Genomic DNA, 23509 nt, shown 5'->3' on the forward strand with positions numbered 1-23509 from the left:
GGGAAAAGCTCTCAGTTTTTCTGCATTGAGTAAGATATTTGCTGTGGGCTTTTCATAGATTGCTTTTTATGATATTGAGGTATGTTCTCTCTGTCCCTATACTGTGAAGAGTTTTAATCAAGAAAGGATCCTGGAGGCACCTGTTTGGCTCAGTTGGTTAAGCTAAATGTCTATCTTCCCCTCAGGTCATGATCCAGGGTCTTAGGATCGAGCCTCACATCAGGCTACCTGCTCAGTGAGGAGTCTGCTTCTCCCTCTTTCTCTGCCTCTACCCTGCTTGTTTTTTTTCTCTCTCTCATTCTGTCAAATAAATAAATAAATAAATAAATAAATAAATAAATAAATAAATAAAATTTAGGAAAAGAAAAAAAGAGAGGATGCTGTACTTTGTCAAATGCTTTTTCTGCATCTATTCAGGGGATCACATGGTTCTTTTCCTTTCTTTTATTTATGTAGTGTGTCAAATTGATTGATTTGCAGATGTTAAACCATCCCTGTGGTCCAGGAATAAATTCCACTTGGTCGTGGTGAATAATTCTTTTAATGTACTGTTGAATCTTCTTGACTAATATCTTGGTGAGAATTTTTGCATTCGTGTTCATCAGGGATGTTGGTCTGTCATTCTCCTTTTTGGTGGGGTCTTGGGTTTGGGATCAAGGTAATGCTGGCTTCATAGAGAGAGTTTGTAAGTTTTCCTTCCATTTACTTTTTTGGATACCCCTTCAGAAGAATAGATATTAATTCTTCTTTAAATGTTTGGTAGTATTCCCCTGAGAAGCCATCCAGCTGTGGACTGTTGTTTGTTGGGAGATTTTTGGTTGCTGGTTCAATTTCCTTGCTGGTTATGGGTCTGTTCAGATTTTTTATTTCTTCCTGTTTCATTTTTGGTAGTCCATTTCTTCCAGATTGCCTAATTTGTTGGCATATAGTTGCTCATAATATGTTCTTAAAATTGTTTGTATTTCTTCAGTGTTGGTTGTGATCTCTCCTCTTTCATTCATGATTTTATTTATTTGGGTCCTTTCTCTTTTCTTTCTGATAAGTCTGGCCAGGGGTTTACCAATCTTATTAATTCTTTCAAAGAACAAGCTCCTAGTTTCGTTGATGTGTTCTACTGTTCTTTTGGTTTCTATTTCATTGATTTCTGCTCTAATCTTTATTATTTCTCTTCTCCTGCTGGGTTTAGGCTTTATTTGCTGTCTTTTCTCCAACTGGGTTTAGGCTTTATTTGCTGTCTTTTCTCCATCTGGGTTTAGGCTTTATTTGCTGTCTTTTCTCTAGCTCCTGTAGGTGTAAGATTAGGTTGTGTATTTGAGACCTTTCTTATTTCTTGAAAAAGGCTTGTATTGCTATATACTTCCCTTTTAGGACAACCTTTGCTGCATCCCAAAGGTTTTGAACAGTTGTGCTTTCATTTTCATATGTTTCCATGAATTTTCTAAATTCTTCTTTAATTTCCTGGTTGACCCATTCATTCTTTAGTAGGATGTTCTTTAGCCTCCATGTATTTGAGTTCTTTCCAAATTTCCTCTTGTGATTAAGTTCTAGTTTTGAAACATTGTGGCCTGAAAATATGCAGGGAATGATCACAATCATTTGGTACTGGTCAAGACCTGATTTGTGACCCAGAATGTGATACATTTGGAGAATGTTCCATGTGCATTCAAGAAGAATGTGTATTCTGTTGCTTTAGGATGGAATGTTCCGAATAAATCTGTTAAGTCCATCTGGTCCAGTGTTTCATTCAAAGCCCTTGTTTTCTTGTTGTTCTTCTTCTTAGATGACCTGTCCATTGTAGTGAGTAGGGTGTTAAATTCCCCTGCTATTATTATATTATTATCAATGTGTTTCTTTAATTTTGTTATTAATTGGCTTATATAATTGGCTGCTCCTATGTTAAGGGTATAAATATTTACAATTGTTAGATCTTCTTGTTGGATAGACCCTTTAATTATGATATAGTGTCCTTCTTCATCTCTTAGCATAGTCTTTAGTTTAAAATCTTATTTGTCTGATATAAGGATTGCTACCCCAGCTTTCTTTTGATGTTCATTAGAATGACAAATGGTTTTCCACCCCCTCACTTTAAATCTGGAGGTGTCTTTGGGTCTAAAATGAGTGTCTTGCAGACAGCATATCTATGGATCTTGCTTTTTTATTCAATCTGATCCCCTGTGTCTTTTGTTTGGGGCATTTAGCCCACTTACATTCAGAATAACTACTGAAAGATATGAATTTAGTGCCATTGTCTTACCTGTAAATTCCCTGTTTCTGTCAATTGTCTCTGTTCTTTTCTGGTCTATGTTACTTTTGGGCTCTCTCTTCGCTTAAAGGATCACTTTCAATATTTCTTGTAGGGCTGGTTTAGTGACCACAAATTCTTTTAGTTTCTGTTTGTTCTGGAGGCTTTTTCTCTCCTTCTATTTTAATGACATCCTAGCCTGATAAAGTGTTCTTGGCTGCATATTTTTCTCATTTAGCATCCTGAAATACCATGCCAGTTCTTCTGGCCTGCCAGGTCTTTGTGCATAGGTCTGCTGCCAGTCTAATGTTTCTATCCTTGTAGGGTAGGCACCTCTAGTCCCAAGCTGCTTTCAGGGTTTTCTGTTTATCTCTGAGATTTGCAAGTTTCACTATTATATGTTGAATACTATTTTTATTGATTTTGAGTGGGAGTTCTCTGTGCCTCCTGGACTCGGATGCCTGTTTACCTCCCCATATTGCTCCAATATACCTTCTGCCCCCTCCTTGTCTTTCCTCTTCTTCTGGCATCCCAATTATTCTAATATTGTTTTGTTTTATGGTATCATTTATCTCTCTACTTCTCCCCTTGTGATCTAGTAGTTGTTTATCTCTTTTTTTTCCCCTCAACTTCTTTATTCTCCATCATTTGTCTTCTATATCACTAATTTTGTCTCCTGCCTCATTTTTCCTAGCAGTTAGAGCCTCCATTTCTGGAGGCCATCCAACTTGGTTAGATTTTAGTTGTTTTATTTCTCCAGAAAGGGATTCTCTAATGTCTTCTATGTTTTTTTCAAACCCAGGTAGTATCTTTATAATTATTATTCTGACATCTTACTTGTGTCCATACTGATTATGTCACTGGTAGTCAGTACTGCCTCTTATTCTCTTTTTTGAGGTAATTTTTTCAGTCTTTTCATTATGTCCAGAGAAGAATAGATGACGGAGAGAACAAAATATTAAAATGGCAACCACAACACTAGAGAATATACACTAAGCAAATCAGAAGAGACCAAAACTGAAGAAAAAAAAATTAAAAGAAAAAAAAATATAATCAGAGAGATGAACAGAACAGAGCAGTACACTGTATCCTGTGTCTATTTGGGTCTGTTTGTTAGAAAATTAGATCCCAAAATTGTAAAAAAAGAAAAACATATATATACAAGAATAAAATTAAATACGATGAAAGGATAGAATGTAAGTGTAAAAATGAAAATTAAAAGACAAAACAGAAAAAAAGAAGGAATATAAACAGACAGGTGGACAGAACAGAGCAATACATTATATCCTGAGTGTATTTTGGTTGGTTTATTAAACTACATCTCAAAATTGTAAGGAAGAAAAGCTTGTATATATGCAAAAATAAAACTAAATAATTGCAAGTATAGATTGTAAATGTAAAGATGAAAATTAAAAAAGACTTTAACAAAACAAAAAAAGAAGAAAAAAAAGAGAGAATATGATCAGAGAGGTGAAGAGGAAAGAGACATACACTAGATTCTGTGTGTATTTTGGTCTGTTAGAAGAAGCTGCATCCCAAAATCATAAAGAAAGAAAAACATTATATATAGAAAAATAAAATTAAATATAATGAAAGGTTAGAATGTAACTGTAAAAATAAAAATTAAGAAAGATTTAAAAAAGGAGTGGACAAAATAAGAAATTGGTTGAAAAAGAAAAGAGAAGAAGATTAAAATTGAAAGACTATAGGATCGTAGGAAATAAACCATGAATTCTATATGCTATATTCCAGTGGCACTGGCGTTTTGCCATTCTCATGATCGGTAAACTTGGTCTTGGCTGGATGTTCGTGCTAATCTTCTGGGGAGGGGCCTGTTGCATTGATTCCCAAGTGTCTTTGCCTTGGTTGGAATTGCACTGCCATTGCCAGGGGCCAGGCTAAGTAATCGACTCTGGATTGCTCTATGTAGCTTTTGTTCCCTGAAGGCTTTCTGTGCTGCTTAAGAGGATGAGAATGAAAATGGTGGCCTCCCAATCTCCAGTCCCAGAGCCAAAAGTTCTGGGTCCCAATCCTCAGTTCACCCTCAAGGAAAAGCAGTTTATCACTCCTGTCTCCCTGGTTTCCATCTGCTCTCTGTGCTCACCCAGCCTGTGACTGAGTGTTTGTAGCTCAGGCATGAGACCCCGTTTCGAGTCTCCAAGCTCTGCAGGCTCCTGCGGTGCACATCCTAGCTGCTCCTCCTGGGAAGAAGGGGCATCTTGCTGGTTCTGTGGCTTGTTGGCCCCTGCTCAGAGAGCAGTTGCCTGACCGTGCCATGGTTCTTATTGGCAAGCCTGGGCTGAGAGCCCACTCCTGGACTTGCTGATTATAACTGGCTTCCCTGTTCTGATGCCTGGGAGCTCTGCTACAGTCAGGTACCCCTGGTCTTCCAGTGACCCTGAGCATCCTGAGACCACAATATGCCACCTAGGATTCCACCCTTCTTTGGCACCTGACCATCTGTCAGGCAGGGACGTCCTCATTGGAGGAGCCTTTTCTAAAAGTTCTGATTTTATGCTCCGCTGCTATATCACTTTCTAGTAGCCAGCTCCCATAGGCTCCCTCCCCCCTGCAGTTTATCTTCCCATATATAGCCTTGGATTCACTTCTCCACACCTCCCACCTTGCAGAAAGTGGTCGATTATCTATTTGTATAGTTGCAGCTGTTTTTTCTTTCTTTTTTTCTTAGATCTCTGGTTGAATTCTCAGGTGTTCAGAATTATTTAATAGCTATCTAGCTGAATTCCTGGGACCAGGTGAAACTAAGGTCTCCTACTCCTCCACCATCTTGGATTCTCTCTGTGCTTCAATTTAGATATTTTCTGAAGACATATCTTTCAATTAACTAATCTTTTTTAAAAAACTGTGTTTCAAATGCTATTATACCGATCTAAGTTTTTAATTTCAGATATTCTATTTTTCAGTTCTAGAATGAATTCTATTTAAATCTTTCCAAAGATTTCACTTCTCAGGAGAAATTCTCCATGTTTTTAACTCTCCTTTTTCATTTTTCCTTCTGTTTTCTTGAACACATTAATTATACTTATTTTAAAGTTCTGTGTACTAACTCCAACATCTGGATCACCTATTAGTCTGTTGTTATTTTCTGTTATTTTTTTTCTTGAGTTTTGATCATGCATGTCATCTTTTGGCATGCCTCCTAATTTTTAATAAAATGCCAGATATTGCATGCAATATAGAGGCTTTAAATGGTGTTACCTTCTACTAGAGAGATTTTATACTTTCCTTTGCAAGGCAGATAGAAGTCAGAGATCACCTTAATCCAATCATGAATTATAGTGATTATATTTTTCTAGGGCTTAGTTTGCCTCTGGTTTGTTTATTTTTGTCAGTGTAGTCCTCTAGGGATTTCAGCTCCAAGCCTGATGTGTTCAAGACCCCTCTCTGTCGGGTTCTGAACTTCAGTTATTAATGCATCTGTGTTTTGGCTTAGATTTTTAGCATCACCCCATCTCTTATCCCCTGGCAAACAGCTTCATGGGGAAACAGATCTTGTGTTTTGAGGCTACTCAAATCTGCAATTTTGACATTCTGGCTTAATAAGACCACAATAAGCTTTTCCTCAGTTCTTTAACAGCAACCTCTAGCAGGTCTAAACCCAAATTCTTCCTGTTATGAGTAAATGCCACCAGGGAGAAAGAAAGCACCTACAGAGTGATTTAGAATCTTACCCCTCTTGTGTATGCTGACAACTCAATGTTAGAAACATCCACAACTGTATGAGGCCTTTAAATATAAGATTTTCTTAAATTTTATATGGATTTAAATTATTTTTGCTAAAAATGTGATCTTCTACACACTTATTCCCTCTAAAGCCAAAGTCATCCCATGACTGATTCATTTTCTGAACTTCTACCCATAAACAGTAAAAATTGCAAAATGTGGGTGCCTGGATGGCTCTATTGATTAAGTATCTGCCTTCTGCTCAGGTCATGATCTCAGGGTCCTGAGATTGTGCCCTGCATCCACTTCCTGCTCGGTGGAGAGTCTTTTTCTCCCTCTCCCTCTGCCTGTCCCCCGCACTTGCATACTCTCTCTCTCTCTCAAATAAATAAATAAAATCTTTTTTAAAAATTGCAAAATGCTTTTGAACTTCCTTATGCTATAATTTCTAGTACCACGTATATGATAATAATAAAATTATTATAAAAGTAAATTATTTTTTTCAGCATCAATAAATATAAAACCACACAAAATAATACTGGCTCAGATGTTCTATATTTGAAGGCTTTCACAAGATGTACCTGATTTTTCTGTTTTTGAAAGTGATAAAATCTGTTTTCTTTTGAGTGACTAGGTAGGAATAATATTAGGAGAAAAGTGGAGAAACACCAACTTCAGCACTTAGGGTACAGAGGCATATAGTTTCAAAGATACAGTATGTGAGGGATGGATATTTTAGTAGATTAATTTTCCTCATGAAGTAAACAAAGGAAGAGATACCTAATTATTTTACTAGGTATCAAATTCTGAATTATTAGATATGAATGTCAAATTCTGAAATAAAAACAGTGAAGTGTATAAAAATGGAAAAATAAATTCTCATCCCTTTTGTATACACAAAGAATGTTACTACTGGTTATAGAGTTTAAAATATTAAATGAATGTAAATGACTAAATTGTATGATGAATCAGAAAGAGTATAATATCACAAAGATTAATTAACTGCTAATTAAAATTTTAGATTACCAACTTCATGTAGCCCATTAATTTACATCCTCAATGCATATAAGGAATTACAATATTCAAGAGAGTGTGGATCATTCTGCTTGGAAAATTTATTAATCAAGGATTTCCACATAATGAATTTAAATAGTTACTGTTGATATGTTTTTATATTATGTATTAGTAATTAAGTACAAACAAATAATAGTATATGATTGGCTAAATATCTTCTACTCATATATGTTTTGAAACAAAAAAAATTGATGTCTGAATTTGACAGTATAGGTAATAACTCACTCTTAATGTGTTTAAATAATGTATGTAGATCCATCCTACTTTCCTAGAGTTCCATATAATTAACTCTTTTTCATTTTTATATCTCATTGACTTAAAGTCTTTTACTTCTATATCCTATTTAAAATTTTTAATGAATATGTCTATCTCTATTGAATGATAGAGCAACATTGATGTACTTTCTTGCAAATTTATTACTTATTGTGCCACTTGAATTGATAAATAGAAATGATATACTCTTTTTATCCCTTCTTTCAATATGCTTTTGAAATTCACAGGTTGGTGGAATTTCTGATGAACTACCTAACTTGACTAACCGCTATGCTGCTTTCTTATCAAGAACACAAAGATCTACTAAACTGTCAGATATGGTAAGAAGACTCCTCTATAGTCAAGCTTATTTGTAATCTAGAAATCATGGAGACTGTATAACATGAACAGTATATTGGAATCTGAGAGAGGTACCTCGTAGGCTGTTGTAACATCTTTGGCTAGCATGATACTTCCATATTTTTAAAGTTCAACGAAATTCTTGAAGCTAAGCAGAAGTCCAGCATTGCTCTGTGAGAGACTATTATATGGAACATTTCCTGTAGGGTTAGAGAATGTTTGTTTTTAGGACATATAGGAAATCATAATCATTTTGGGTATGAAATGAAAGGTTTACTTTAGGTTCAATTCAGTTTATTTATAAGTGTAAATTTTTTCTTTTCAATTTGAAACTGTTTTGCAACCTAAGACTCTTCATTCAGTGGTTTTCTTTAATCCATGTTAATCTGTATTTTAAACTGTTGGTATGAATTTTTCTAACTAGATTTTCATTTTTTATAAATACCTAATATTGAGTAAGTTGAAATGAGTAAAGCAGATGAAATTTAAAAATGAATATTTATTCATTCAGAATAAATTTACTAAAAGATCAATTTGAAATTTACAGTTAAAGAGTTAGACTTTCCATGTACAGGTATTGTTAAAATGAATTTTTATAGAAATTGGGCTGAAATTAAGAAATTAATAAGAAATTAATAATAAGATATTAGTAACATATTATCAATAATAGTAAGATATTATTAATAACATATTATCAAAACAGGCTCATCAACCAGGTTTTAAAGTGTAACCATTAACTTGAGAAGTAGCATTGCTGCTTCAAATTCTAGTAGGTGCACAATGCCAAGAGTTGATTTATAATGTTTTCAGTGGTAAAATAACTGGTATAAAGTTAGGAAGAACCAGTTTAAAGAAAGGACGAATGCAATGCTAGTTAAATGAATATAGCTGTGAATGTCTAAGAAATCATGGGAATTAATTTGGTATGAGCCATCAGAAATGGGCTTCTTTTTTTCCTGAGATATCAGTTTTTTGAATCTAATTTTTTTCTAAGACATTGGTTGATAGGGTCAAAATTAGCATCAGGTTCTATGTGTTTTTTTGTAGCTATAAGTTCAAAGACAGTTAAAATCATCCAGCAGTGTTTTTGACATGTAAGAGATTCTCATAATTGTTAAAAAATGTGTTTTTTAAAAAATGTATTATTTTAATACATCATTTCTTTATCTTGAGAAATTGCATGGTTGTGTTGTGTTTCTCAAGTGAGCCATGGTACACATTAGGATCCACTGTGAAGTATGTCAGAAGTAATTTATTACTAGTATAGAGCTTTTAAGCATAAGAATAGTGGATTCATAGTTATTTCTATCATACTATTATAGCTACTAGGAAAAAAATGCAAATCTCTGAAGGTACCCATAGGAATGCATATATATGTGCTGAATGTTTGAGTGAAACAAGATGGTGATATGCACTAAAGAAAGATAAGTTACTTTACCAATTGCTTTTACTTAATTTACATTTTTCTCTTTTAATGTGGTCTCTCAGTGGATCCGGAAACTCCTTTTTTAGTATCGCTGTCTTTTGACATGAAACACTTGGAATTTAAAGTATTGGGTGGGACTTTGCTTACCCAAGAAGCAAAATCGTTAAATCACATAGAATACTTTGGTTTTAGAAATTCTTCTGCATATAAGAGACCCTTCAAACATGTAGTTGTATTATATATTTCTCATGAAAAATCCAAATTATTGATCCCAAATCAAAATTGATCTCAAACATATGAAATAATGGAATTGATTTTGTAATTTTCACTTAAAATAAAAATACTGGAAAATTTACCACCTACATTTTAAAGGGTGTATAGTTTGATTTTCAACATTTTATATGTTTCACATAAAAATATTTAAAAACTCAGACTTCTGGTTTCATATGAACGACTTATATATACATCTCTCTTCCTTTTACATGGTCGCAATGAAATAGTTTTTTTTTTTTTAAACTACTACATAGCATTAGTTTAATATAAAAAGACAAAGAGATTGAAAATATGATAAATGGAAACTAGAAACAACCCAAACATCTGTTTATTAGGCATTCCAGAAACAAAATGGTAAGATAGTTGTTAGGAGTATTTGATATAAAAAATGGTAAGTTATCCTGAACTGAATAAAGACAGAAGTCTTCAGTTAGAAGAACTCAACAAAATACCAAAGAGTATGAATTTTAAAAGACATACATCCCTTTCACATTGTTTTGCATTTTCAGAAGACTAGAATTAAAATACCCCTGAAGCTTCCACAGAGAAAAGTAACAGGGTCACCTACAGAGGAATGAGAAACATACTGATATCAAACACTTTCCCAGCAGCAATAGCAACATTTCAGAGCTAGGAGATGATGGAATAATACTTTCTTGAATTTCCAAGAGGAAATAAATTTGGATATAGAATTCTGCCTTTATCCAATATAAATCCAATTAAATGAGTCAAGAGAATAATTTTCTGGCACACAAGAGCTCAGAAAGTTTAGTACTTCACATTTCCATGTATAAAGATTCTCCAGCAAAATATAAAAGGGAAATGAGAGATGGATGATATACCCCTAGAGAAGAATAGAACCTGAGCATTTCCTGGATGAAGTAAAATGAAAACAAATAAAGAAGGCCTTTTTAGCTCATTCATGGGTCATTCTTGAGAGGTCACGGATTTGGTGGCAGAATTTCATTTACTCCTCTATATGTTTGGCCACATGAATTGGTTTGATAAGGAATAACCATGATATTCGAATTTGTGTTTTAATACTGAGTGGTTTTAGATCAATCTGTACAAATTGCAGAGGACTTAGCTATAATATAAAAATATAAATTTTAGAAAACTTAATATCAGTAAAATAATAAAAGCAAGAAGTGAAAGGTTGGGATGCAGTAAAACGTGCCAAATTTCTTATAGTATGCAGTCAAGAGATGTCAAAAATTGACAAATTGCAGTATAAGTTGCTAATACTAAATTTGTGATGGTAAATACAAAAAAAAAAACCCTCTAAGAAACCCAATTACTGTTAAAATAAATTATTTTTAGAAATGGAACTAGAGAGGTCAAGGAGGATAATTTTACTATTCATTTTAGACTCCTATATGGTTTGATTTTTATTTATACTGTGAATATATTATTTTAATAAAATAGTACTCATGAGTTAATGATGAGTATGTATTTGGAATGGCATGATCTACTGGTACCTGGACTGACCCATTCTCTGCAAACAACCAAAATTCTAGAAAAAATAGAAATAAATACATTCATGAGTGCTTCCGAGAATTGGGAAGAAATTAGGAGTACACAGGTTAAAGGCTAAATTAAGGAGGGGCCCAGAGTGGCAAGTAGAGCATTGAGTTCACTTTTACCCTGAGGACTTTTGCCAAACCAGATGACATTGAATTTTAATTTTTATGACCTCCAAAGCCTCCAGGGAATGAAATGAAGTCCAAGACTCTCTCATAGTGGGTAGTCTCAAAGAAGATTCATTAATACAGTTAAAACTCCAAAGGGCAAGCTGTGCAGGTTAAAAGTGAAATGCAAATAAATCTACCTTTCCTACCCACCAGAGGATTTGAGAGAAGTTACTGGTGTTGGACACTTTGGTTTTGAATGTATATTAGGGGAATCACCCTGAGAATCTGTTACATTGTATATCCATTTAATGATGTGAATTGTTAAAAAAACATAAAACATCTGTCGCAGATATTAACAAAATTAATTTTATTAATAAAAATAAGAGCTAACTCATTTGAATACTATAATTATGGTCATTTTTTAAAATGAGGAAACTGGGGAGCACCTGGGTGGGTTGGTTGGTTAAGTGGCCAACTCTTTCTTTTGCCTAGGGTCATGATCTCAGTGTCCTGGGATAGAACCCCATGTCAGGGCTCTGCACTCAGTGGGGCTTCTGCTTGAGGATTACCCCTCTCCCTCTCTCTGTGCCCCTTCCCCCACTTGTGTGTCTGCTTTCTCTATCTGTCTCTCTCTAAAATAAATAAATAAATCTTAAAAAATGAGGAAACTGAGGTACAGAATTTAAAGTTTAAATGACAGAGTCAGAATTCAAACTGAGGCAATTTAGGAATAGAGTTCACTCTTTTTGTGCTATTCTCCTCTGGCCTAAGGAATTAGGCTTACAAAAAATAAATATGACAGTATAATAAATGATTTTTATGGTTTAAAACAGAAGAGATAAGACTGTGAGGATCTCAGACATTATAGTAAGGAATAGAACCTTTTTTAAAATGCAATTTCTGTTTAGCAGAAATTGGTAGAAGATTCAGCATTGTGAACAATATTGAAGTTAATAACTTTCTTCTAGTTACTGAGAGACTAAAAATTAATGACTATCAATTAAGTGGGAAAGTCATTGGAAGAATTTGATGTACTTTCTTAGGTCACTTTGTGGCTCAGAAAGGGGCATTATTTGCCTAATTACAATTGGCATAAAAAAGTCACAAAAAATTAGAGGAACATTTTCTAAAAATTAAGAAATGACTTGAATTTATTAGTCTTCTTTGGTGAATAGTTTGCACTACAACATTTATTGCTGGATAAACAGGTTTAAAATACAGAGTGTTGAGAATGAAGGGAATTTTAAATATATTGACACATTGACATATATTTATTTATATTTTAATGTATATTAATTTGAGTTGTTAAATATTTTGAATATCATCCCTGAATAGGTTAAAATTTAAGAGCAAATGCTTTGGAATCAGAGAAATGTTTTTTTCCCCAAGTTTTTGTTTAAATTCCAGCTAGTTAACATACAGTAGTACAGCATTAGTTTCAGGCATAGAATTTATTGATTCAATACTTACATACAATATCTGGTGCAGATCACAAGGGCCCTCCTTAATCCTCATCATTTGTTTAACCTTTTTCCTCCCCCTCTTCCATCTCCCCTCCAGTAACCATCAGTTTGTTCCTATAGTTAAGAGTCTGTTTCTTGGTTTGCCTCTCTTTCTTTTCCCCTTGTGATCATTTGTTTTGTTTCTTAAATTACACATATGAATGAAATCATATAGTATTTGTCTTTCTCTGATTGATTTATTTCAATTAGCATTATACTGTTTAGCTCCATCTATGTTGATGAAAATGTCAAGATTTCATTGTTTTTGATGGCTGAGTAATATTCCCCTGTATATAGATACCACATCCTCTTTATTCATTCATCAGTCGTTGGACGTTTGGGCTCTTTCCATAATTTGGCTATTGTTAATAATGCTGCTATAAACAATGGAGTGCATGTACCCCTTTGAATTAGTATTTTTGTAACATTTGGGTAAATATCTAGTAGTGCAGTTGCTGGATTATAGGGTAGTTCTATTTTTAACTTTTTGAGGCACCTCCATACTGTTTTCCACAGTGGTCGCACCAGCTTGCATTCCCACCAACAGTGTAAGAGGTTTCCCCTTTCTCCACATCCTTGCCAACACCTGTTGTTTCTTGTATTGTTGATTTTAGCCATTCTTATTGTAGTTTTGATTTGTAGAGAAATGGTTTTTTGATTTCTACTCCACCTTCTAGATTCCTGACCTTAGGCAACTTCTTTAAATCTCAGTTTCCTCAAATATAAAATAAGGATGGTAAATTAAATAGGGATAACATGATAGGATCATAGTAAGAAATAAGTGTATTATTGCTTATAACACTTATTTCATATTGTTAGTAAGCTATGAGTGGGTAAGCTATAAAAATGGTAAATGGCAGGGTTATGGTTCAAAGCTAAGTCAATTCCATTTCAAGGCCTATACTCTCTTTTCATCATTCCATAGTATTAATGAAGAGCATGGATTGAAATATGGTAATGTCTTTTTCTTTTTAGCACTTTTTTGTAAGAGACATTTACCTTCTTCAACCAGAGGCACCCTCTGTCTTGCATGGTATTGCTATGTCAGGAATGCAAAGAGACAGAAAGAATAAATGTTCAGTTTTTGACTTGGGAAAAATTTCTTGAAACTCATTTCAGAGACAATAACTGTGGGGTCCATGGCTTTATAATAGAGCTTTAAAAAGAGTGAAAAGTGTTTTCTAACTTCCACTTTCTTTTAAATATTCTAGAAGTAGAGGTTGACTAAGAGATCCAGCTTTTGTATTAATTAGCTATTTTTGAATGATAAACTCACAATCTCAGTAGCATCAAACGAAAAACATTTATTACTTGCAGGTTTGCAGTTCAGCTAGAGAAGCTTACCTCAGGCTGCAGGTTTGCTTGGGAAAGTCTACCTTATGCTGCCATTTGGCTGAGATGGCTCTTGGAACCAGCAGGATAAGTTGGGGGCATATTCTCTTCATGGTGATGGCTGAAATACAAGGATCTTACTAGAGGAAAGAGAATAGGAAAATTGCCTTATTCTGCAATTTTCCTGCTTCACTGAAAGAGATAGCCTCTCTTGGATTGGAAGGATGTATAAGAATAGAGAAAGGTAGCAGAGCAAGGGAGTTGATATTTGAGTGTGAAGCTTGTGTCATGCTCTCCCACGTTGTGGGTGAACTCTGGTAAGATTGGGGGATAGGCAGTAGTGGTGGATAAGTGGAGACTGAAGTTAAGAAATCCCAGAGATGATAAAGTATGAATTCCACTTAGTACCTGAGAACATGGGAGGGTGCTAGAGTAGCACTATCCTTCCCTCATACAGCGTGTCCACTGCAAATAGAAAGTTACAGTGGTTGGGGCACCTGGGTGGCTCCGTTAAATGTCTGCCTTTGGCTCAGGTCATGATATCAGGATCCTGTGATGGAGTCCTACCTCAGGTTCCCTGCTCAGTGGGGAGTCTGCCTCTCCCCCTCTCTCTGCTCCTCCCCCATCCCCATGCTCTTTCTCTCTCTCAAATAAATAAAATCTTAAAAAAAAAAGAGAGAGAGAAAGTTATAATGGTATATTTAGGTAGAGAGGGCCTATATCACTCAGGGTCTAGTCAGGACATAGAACTGCACTAGTTATTCTGAGACAGATATATAAGGAATCATGTATATTGCAGAAGTGAAAAGTCAAAGAGGGAACACTAAAGTATCTTGGAAATAGTAACATAGGCCATCAGTGCCACCATATTTAGGCCTGGGGAATAAAGGGAATAGGTGGAATTACTAACACTTGAAAGGTTGGAGAGATTCAGCCCTCTGATGAGGAGGCCTAGCTTGGCTGGTGCTAGTGTCTCAGGGGCTCAAAAGTAAGATCAGACACTTGGGACCCTGAAGATAGTAAATATATTTTAGAAATGGGTTACAGCTGAACTATTTCACAAGAATCGAAGTTATTCTGACTAAAAACTGTATTACCCTCAATCTTTTTTATAATTTCTCACTGGAATATATATAGAAAGTGCTTTGGTATTTGCATAGTTTTTAGAGTTTATTTTGTTGGTTGGATAGTTTGCTTGTTGGCATCGTATCATTCACCCAACCATTGGTGAGGGAGAGCACATTAAAATGAATTTTCTGAATATAGGCACATTAATGCAAGTGAAGGATTTTAGGCAAATGATTTCTGACACACTGGAGAGGGAGTTGGTCACAGTGCACTTAGATACCTCGTGTATTTCCATTACATTTTGAAGTCTATATACATTTTCATATAATTGTCTAACTTTATTAGTTCAGAGAATGGGTTTGATATGCAAGCAGCAAGAACAGGTGCTGTTGGATACCATCTTCATCAGAGCAGAGAAAGAATAGTGAAGGCAACTCCTGAGCCAGATACGTTGGGATAAGCCAGATTGTAAGAGCCTGCATTTTGATTGAGTGCAGTTGCCTGTCAGTACTTATACAGATTGTGAGAATGTTATTTTACAGTTTTAGCTATTTTTGATTGCCCTACATAAGTCTCAGAAGTAAATAATAACTTCATAAAGAAATGATTTTATCTTTACTCTGGCTGCTAAAAAAATATTACACTTTCATGTGTTTTGAGAATGAAATCTGTCCCAACTTTGAAGGTGTCATGTTTGTTTAAAATGAACAGCAGCAAAATGACTCATATTCTAGATAATCTCTGAGGTTTAAATTTTGCTGTATTTGTAGCATCATCCCAGTCTGATTCCCACAAATTTATATCAAGCAGTCATGATGTTGTAGCTTATGTGGTGATTAAAAAAGAGAAAGTATGTTACAAGTGATATGGAAATTATTAGTCTAGACTATAACTCCATCATTTAAGTCCTTGAAGCCAACATGACTACATGTGCAACCCTACATATGGTATAAAAATGATAGCATTAATACCATTAAAACCTCTTTATAATAAATTCATGACTAATGAAACATGACATTTAGAAAATGACTTAAAATTATCTTACTTAGGACGCATATATTCATGAGGAGTAAACCTTGTTTCAGTGTATTTAAATGTTTAAGAATTCATATCTCTTTTCAAAATTGCTTCCAGTGATGAAGAGGAGGTACACTGGATTCATTTACAGAAATCTCACTGACATAGTTAACACAGACCTCTTTTGACTAATTCACAACATTAAACTTTTGAGTACCTTGTCATCATTATATACAAAAGTATGTACTAATGGTCCTTTTGTTGACCTTTTACAGACAAACAATAGTCCCATTGTATTATTACAAATGTCTAAGGGAAAAGGTGTTTTCCATCACATAAATTTAAAATGTAGTTACTGGGGCGCCTGGGTGGCTCAATCATTAAGCGGCTGCCTTCGGCTCAGGGCGTGATCCCGGGGTCCTGGGATCGAGGCCCGCATCAGGCTTCTCCGCTGGGAGCCTGCTTCTTCCTCTCCCACTCCCCCTGCTTGTGTTCCCTCTCTCGCTGTCTGTCTCTCTCTCTGTCAAATAAATACATAAAATCTTTAAAAAAAAATAAAATGTAGTTACTAAGTAACATTACATTAGTATCATCCTGACATTACATAGGGAACAAATATGGAAAACTGACAGCTTCATGTAAGTTAAAATGACATTAATAGGAAAATATAAAAAGAGGGGAAAGGGAAAAGGTCAGAGATATGAGGAGTATAAAGAAGAGAGATAATGGGAAGAAGTATGTTGTAAAGTTTGAGGGGTACAGAGTGACATAAGGAAAACTCAAGTGGGAGCTTGTTGGAAAAATTGTAGCTACATAGATTGATTTGTTACTATGGGAAGGAATTGCTGCTTTTAGTTAAGAAGCAGATACATAGGAAGAAATCCCTTCATTCACCAGCCTTCCAATACCCTCTAGTACCTCCTGTTGGCTGAACCCAACAGAGAGCCATCTGACAAATATAGTTGAAGATTCCCAGGTTTGGAGCTGGGACAACAAATAGCTGAAAATCTGGTACATTTCATTCCCTTGACCATTTAGCATCCATATGCATCTTTTTACTCATATGTGAATTTCCACATGATATCCCAAACAACTCTATGTTTCTGCTTAATATGATACAGCTATCTTTTGTATAACAAATTTTTTTTCATTCTCCCAAATGAGGAGATAGAAGTTTCCAACAGTAATTGTCTTCATCTCTGGACAAATTTAGTCATAGCCTATCTAAATATTTTGTTATCTAAATACTGTTATAAATTGTTAATGTACAGTTTTTAATTGTTACCTAAATACTGAATCATACTTTGTTAACTTCATTTTTTCTTTTAAAAAAAATATTTATTTATTCATTTGTGAGACAGAGAGCGTGAGCATGCTCATGAATGGGGGGAGGGGGAGGTAGCGGGGGCAGGGGTGGAGAGGGAGATGGAGAGAGAATCTCCAGCAGACTCCCTGCTGAGTGCAGAGTCCAATGCCGGCTCTCTCTCACAATCCTCAAACCATGACCTGAGCTGAAATCGAGTTGCTAGCTTAACTTACCAAGCCACCCAGGTGCCCCACTTTATTAACTTCTGGAGAAGAAGGAGGATGAAAATAGTTAAAACACACACACACACACACACACACACACACACACACACACACACACACAGGGAGAGAGAAGGAAATTTATATGAATAGCTGCCACAGTCCTTATTTCTTAACTAGTCCAAGGCTGTAGATGATATTTCTGACTTCCTTCTTCTGCCACCCTCTCCATTGTCCTTTGCCCTCAATCAGGGTGTCAATGTTGAGGGTTTTTTACCTAATGGAAGACCAAATCTTCATTTTTGAAGGATATGGATACTTAATGATTCTTCCTTTTTTGGTTGATGTGATTTTCTAACAATCTTCTATTGGAGATAGAAATATTAAGAGGAATCCCGAAGAATGTCCCGATAAAGCTTTTCCTGCCTTCACTGTGTATCAGCAATTCAGATTTCACTTGTTACTTGTGACAAATCACTGCAGTCAATAGAGTAACCTCTACTTTGTTTCAGTAGCATCAGTAGCCCAAAATACTAGTTGACACTCAACTTTCAATTCTGTAGAATCAGAGTTGTGTCTCTTAAGTGGAAGCATTGCTCTCTTAGGAATCAAGACTTACGTAGAGCTCAAAGTTATGGAGACAGCAGGCAAACTTTTTGTGTGTTATTGGTGAAGTAATGAGAAGAGGTACTTGATCCATATTGTATATGAAGCACCATGTATGCTTAAACCCTGTCCTCTCAATGCCTTGTCTCGCAGCTGGCACCTTAATTGAATTTTCAGCAAGCCCTTCTATTGTTCTTTTAGATCATCTACTTTCAAGTGATGAGGGCATGTTAGTCCTAGTGAATTCTGTGAGCACAAGCCTGATGCTACATTTCCTTTACTGTGAAATAAGTTCCTTGATCAGGAGTAACGTCTAGAATACTGTAAGAGTAAATAAACCATTCTCTAAGTCCAAGGAGGGCTATTGGTGATAGAATTATTGGCAGGGAAGACAGATGAGGTCCTTTCTTGTAATGACCTTTTTAGGGTTTGGGGTCAAGGTTATACTGTGTCCTTAAAAGAGTGTAAAGTGTTCTTTTATCTCCTGTGCTCTCAGTTTATTTATTTTTTGCAAGATTGATTTATTCTTCCTTAAATGTTTATAAGGATTCACTGTTAAAGCCTTCTAGATGTGAAATTTTACTTGTGGGAGGGTTTTAAAGAAAAGATTCAATTCCCTATCTATTAAATGTGTGTTTCTGATGATTTGGCATCGGGTGGTGTTGACCTTGGAGAGACTGCCCCTTCCAGGATCACCAATTACTGGAGATAGCAAATGACTCTCCTGCAAATATTCCTTTCTTATGCAAACTAACCAATCCAGAGCTCACCATCAACCACCTACTCTATGGGCTTCTCACCCTAGGGGTCATTATTCTACAGTTTTAGTCACCCCCAGGACAGGGAATCAGACAAGAAATAGCCCACTAAGCTGTAGAGCCTGCTGAAAGGACTCAAATTAGCTAATCCTAAACCTGCATACCCTGCCTCACTGTTCCTTCCTGTGGAAACCACAGTAAAGTCTCTCATCTCTATTTTCCCCCTTCCTGCCTCCCCACCAATCTTGGTGCTTCTCTGTGTGATCCCTCCTATGACACTGGGATCTGTGAGTATAACAAACTTTTAACAAACTTTGTTTTCAATGGCAGTCATCTCTCAATCTGTTCACCTTGACATACCTAAATAATAATAAAACCTATTTTTTATGCACCTTAGTAGCTATTTATATTTTGTATTCCTTTTGCCTGCTTTTATTAATTCAACTTTTAGAGAAATACATCCATTTCTTCCAAATTGGCAAATATATTTGTTTAATCATAATAGTCCCTTCTTTTTTGTCTATAAGATTTATAGTGATGCCCCTTCCTTTCCCCCTGATATTGGTAATTTGTGTTTCCCCCCTCTCCTTTCCTTCTTTCCTTCTTTTCTTCTTTCCTTCTTTCTTTCCTTCCTTCCTTCCTTCCTTCCTTCCTTCCTTCCTTCCTTCCTTCCTTCCGTAATCAATCTTACTAGAAGTTTATCAGTATTTATAATCTTTCTAAAGAAAACTTTTGTCTTTGTTGATATTCTCTGTTCTATATTTTCTATTTCATTGATTATAATTTTTCTTTGTGCTTTTCTTAGGTTTGATTTGTTTTTCTTTTTCTAGTGTCTTGAAATGGAAGCTCGATCAATGACTTTCAGCTTCTTTTTAATTATATGTATTTTTAAGGCAATAAATTTCCTTCATATACTGCTTAGCTATATTCCTCACATTTTATGTTGTTTTTAATTTTCACTTAAAGTATTAATTCACATTTTTTATTTGACCTATTTAGAAGAGTACTATTGAATTTTTATAAAGTTGGCTTTTTTTTCTAATTGTTATTCTTTCAAGCTTGCTTCCATTATAAAAAAAATAGGATATATTCAATTATTTCAATTAAAAATGTAAAGTTGCTGCGGCACTGCCCACAGCGCTGCAGCTGCAGCACCCTTGATTCATCGATAAAGGAGAAGGACGAGGCACAGACAGGTTAGCTTGCGAAAAGGAGCGTGGGTACAGGGAACGACCGCCGCGAGTGATCGCCAGAACAGCTGCAACCTCGCGTATTTATTGGCAACAATCAAAAACAATCACAATCACAATCAATCAAGGGAGTGATCTGTATTACATTCTAGTGAGTAGTAGTGCATCACGGGGAGGTCAGGGGATAGTGGTGCATCACCACCACGGGGAAGGTCAGGGGATAGCGGTACATCACGGGGAAGGTCAGGGGATCAGGCGATGTAACGTTTAGCAAGTGGGGCCTATTCTTAAATATGTTTCTAGGGACCCTGCGGGCTATTGTCAAGAGCAATCAGGTTTCAGCAGCGTTCTGCTCCAAAACAGTTGGGCATTCCCAACTGTTGGACAAGCCAGGCATTCCCGGCCGCTTGGCTCTGACATTTACACTGAAGCCCGCAAGGTCACAAACGCATTTTCCTATTATATCCTTAACATAAGTTTTCAGCCAGTGGCTGCTGCAAAAGTCTTTCTTTATGGATCAGCATGTGAACAACTTTTTGTGTGTGTGTTCGGAAGGAGTGACCCCTCATCACTTTGTGATATCTGTAGAGTTTTTCTCAATGCATTAAAATATTCTTAATAATACATACTATTTTATCTGTAGACTCTTTCAATATCAGGAGATAGAATTTATCAGAAGTTGCAGATTTACCTTTATTTGGAACATCCTGATTATCTCCAACAATTACTTTCAAGTGTTTTGAAATGTATTTTTATGAACAAATACATGAATTTTTAGTGTCAGTAGGAAAGTTACTTTTTGACAGAAAAGATGACATTAAATGGGAGTTTAGTAATTTTTTCCTCAATCTTCTAATGAGCCTTTATGAATATCATTATTCAAGAATGCCTTTTTAAAATCTTAATTTTACTTTGGACCACTGTCACACATTTAAGACCATTGCTTTGAAGTTGATTTTAATTTGTCTTAACTTTACGCAGATTATTTATTTCTTAAAGGTAGATATTTTGTCTACATTGTTGTCCTTTCTCGTTTTGTGTCATGTGAGGTACATAATAGGTTCTCAGCATATAGTTTGACATTTAAGGAAGAACATAAATCAGAAGATTCTCTTTTGGATAAGTCTTGCCAGTGGTCTGTCAATTTTATTGATTCTCTCCAAGAACCAGCTTCTAGTCCTGTTGATCTGCTCTACTGTACTTCTGGTTTCTGCTTGATTGATTTCAGCTTTAATTTTGGTCAACTGCTTCCTTGTGCGTGGATTAGGCCTGTCCCTCTGTTGCTGTTCCAGCTTCTTGAGGTGAGAATATAAAAACTGCATTTTAGATTTTTCTATTCTTTTGAGTGAGGCTTGGATGGCTATGTATTTCCCCCTTAGGACTGCCTTTGCAGTATCCCATAGGTTTTGGACTGTTGTATTTTCATTCTCATTGGTCTCCATAAATTGTTTAATTTGATTTTTGATTTCCTGGTTTATCGAGTCATTCCTGAGCAGGATGGTTCTTAGTCTCCAAGTGTTTGAGTTTCTTCCAAATTTTTCCTTGTGGTTGAGTTCCAATTTCAGAGCGTTGTGGTCTGAGAATATGCAGGGGATAATTTCAATCTTTTGGTATCGGCTGAGACCTGTTTTGTGTCCCAGAACATGGTCTATTCTTGAAAATGTTCCATGGGCATTAGAATAGAATGAGTATTCTTTGGTTCTGGGGTGTAGTGTTCTATATATATCTAAGAGGTCCAACTCGTCGAGTATGGCATTCAAAGCCTTTGATTCTTTGCTTAGTTTTTGCCAGGGTGTTCTATTTCTGAGGGTGGAGTGTTGAGGTCCCCTACTATTAATGTATTTTTATCTATATGTCTCTTTATTCTGGTTAAGAGTTGGCTTGTGTATCTTGCTGCTCCCCTGTTGGGGGCATATATATTTATAATTGTCATATCCACTTGTTGAATACTTCCTTTAAGAATAATATAGTGCCCTTCTGCATCTCTAACTATAGTTTGTAGTTTAAAATCCAATTTATCTGATATGAGAATTGCTACCCCAGCTTTCTTTTGAGGTCCATTTGCGTGAAAGATGGTACTCCATCCCCTTACTCTCAGTCTGAATGCATCTTTGGGTTCGAAATGAGTCTCTTGTAGACAGCAAATGGATGGGTCATTTCTTTTTATCCAATCTGCAACCCTGTGGCGTTTGAAACCAGAATTTAAACCATTAATGTTAAGGCTGAGTACTGAGAGATATGCTTTTAATTCTGCCATGTTGTCAGTAAAGTCTTTGTTTGTATTGGCTGTGACTTTCTGTTTTGTAAAAGAAAAGAGAAAGGACCCAGATTATTAAAATTATGAATGAAAAAGGAGAGGTCACGACGAACACCATTGAAATTGGAAGGATTATTAGAAATTTTTATCAACAGTATATGCCAATAAACTAAGCAATCTGGAAGAGATGGAATCCTTCCTGGAAACCTATAAACTACCAAGATTGAAAAAGGAAGAAATTGATTTCTTAAACAGGCCAATTAATTATGAAGAAATTGAGTCAGTGATAAACAACCTTCCAAATAACAAAACTCCAGGCCCGGACGGTTTTCCTGGGGAATTCTACCAAACATTCAAAGAAGAAATAATACCTATTCTCCTAAAGCTATTTCAAAAAATAGAAACAGAAGGAAAGCTACCAAACTCATTCTATGAGGCCAATATTACCTTGATCCCCAAACCAGGCAAAGACCCCCTCAAAAAGGAGAATTACAGACCGATTTCCCTAATGAATATGGACGCCAAAATCCTCAACAAGATACTTGCTAATAGAATCCAACACTTCATTAAAAGGATTATCCACCACGATCAAGTGGGATTCATACCTGGGATGCAAGCGTGGTTCAATATTCGCAAATCAATCAGCGTGATACATCATATCAACAAGAAAAGACTCAAGAACCATATGATCCTCTCAATCGATGCCGAAAAAGCATTTGACAAAATACAGCATCCTTTCCTGATAAAAACCCTTCAGAGTGTAGGAATAGAAGGTACATTTCTCAATCTCATAAAAGCCATCTATGAAAAGCCTACTGCAAATATTATTCTCAATGGGGAAAAGCTGGAAGCCTTTCCCTTAAGATCAGGAACACGACAAGGATGCCCACTCTCACCACTATTATTCAACATAGTACTAGAAGTCCTTGCAACAGCAATCAGACAACAAAACAGCGATCAAAGGTATTCGAATTGGCAAAGAAGAAGTCAAAATGTCTCTCTTCGCAGACGACATGATACTCTATATGGAAAACCCAAAAGAAGCCACTCCCAAACTATTAGAAGTTATAGAGCAATTCAGTAACGTGGCGGGATACAAAATCAATGCTCAGAAATCAGTTGCATTTCTGTACACGAATAACGAGAACGAAGAAAGAGAAATCAGGGAATCCATCCCATTTACAATAGCACCAAAAACCATACGTTACCTTGGAATTAACTTAACCAGAGACGTAAAGGACCTTTATTCTAGAAACTATAAATCACTCTTAAAAGACATTGAGGAAGACATAAAAAGATGGAAAGATATT

General features: G+C 35.6%; 1 protein-coding gene across 1 annotated transcript in view; it reads left to right on the forward strand.

The window, feature by feature from the left end:
* Positions 1–23509, forward strand: part of STPG2 (sperm tail PG-rich repeat containing 2) — a 307272-nt gene that overhangs the window by 147558 nt on the left and 136205 nt on the right. Inside the window, exon 9 of the mRNA XM_087864396.1 lies at positions 7501–7593. Coding sequence (XP_087720522.1) covers positions 7501–7593 — 93 coding nt within the window. The remainder of the gene's footprint in view (positions 1–7500; positions 7594–23509) is intronic.

This window comes from Ursus americanus, chromosome 8, assembly GCF_024610735.1.
Source record: "Ursus americanus isolate L20-20 chromosome 8, mUrsAme1.1.p, whole genome shotgun sequence".
Classification (NCBI taxonomy): Eukaryota; Metazoa; Chordata; class Mammalia; order Carnivora; family Ursidae; genus Ursus; species Ursus americanus.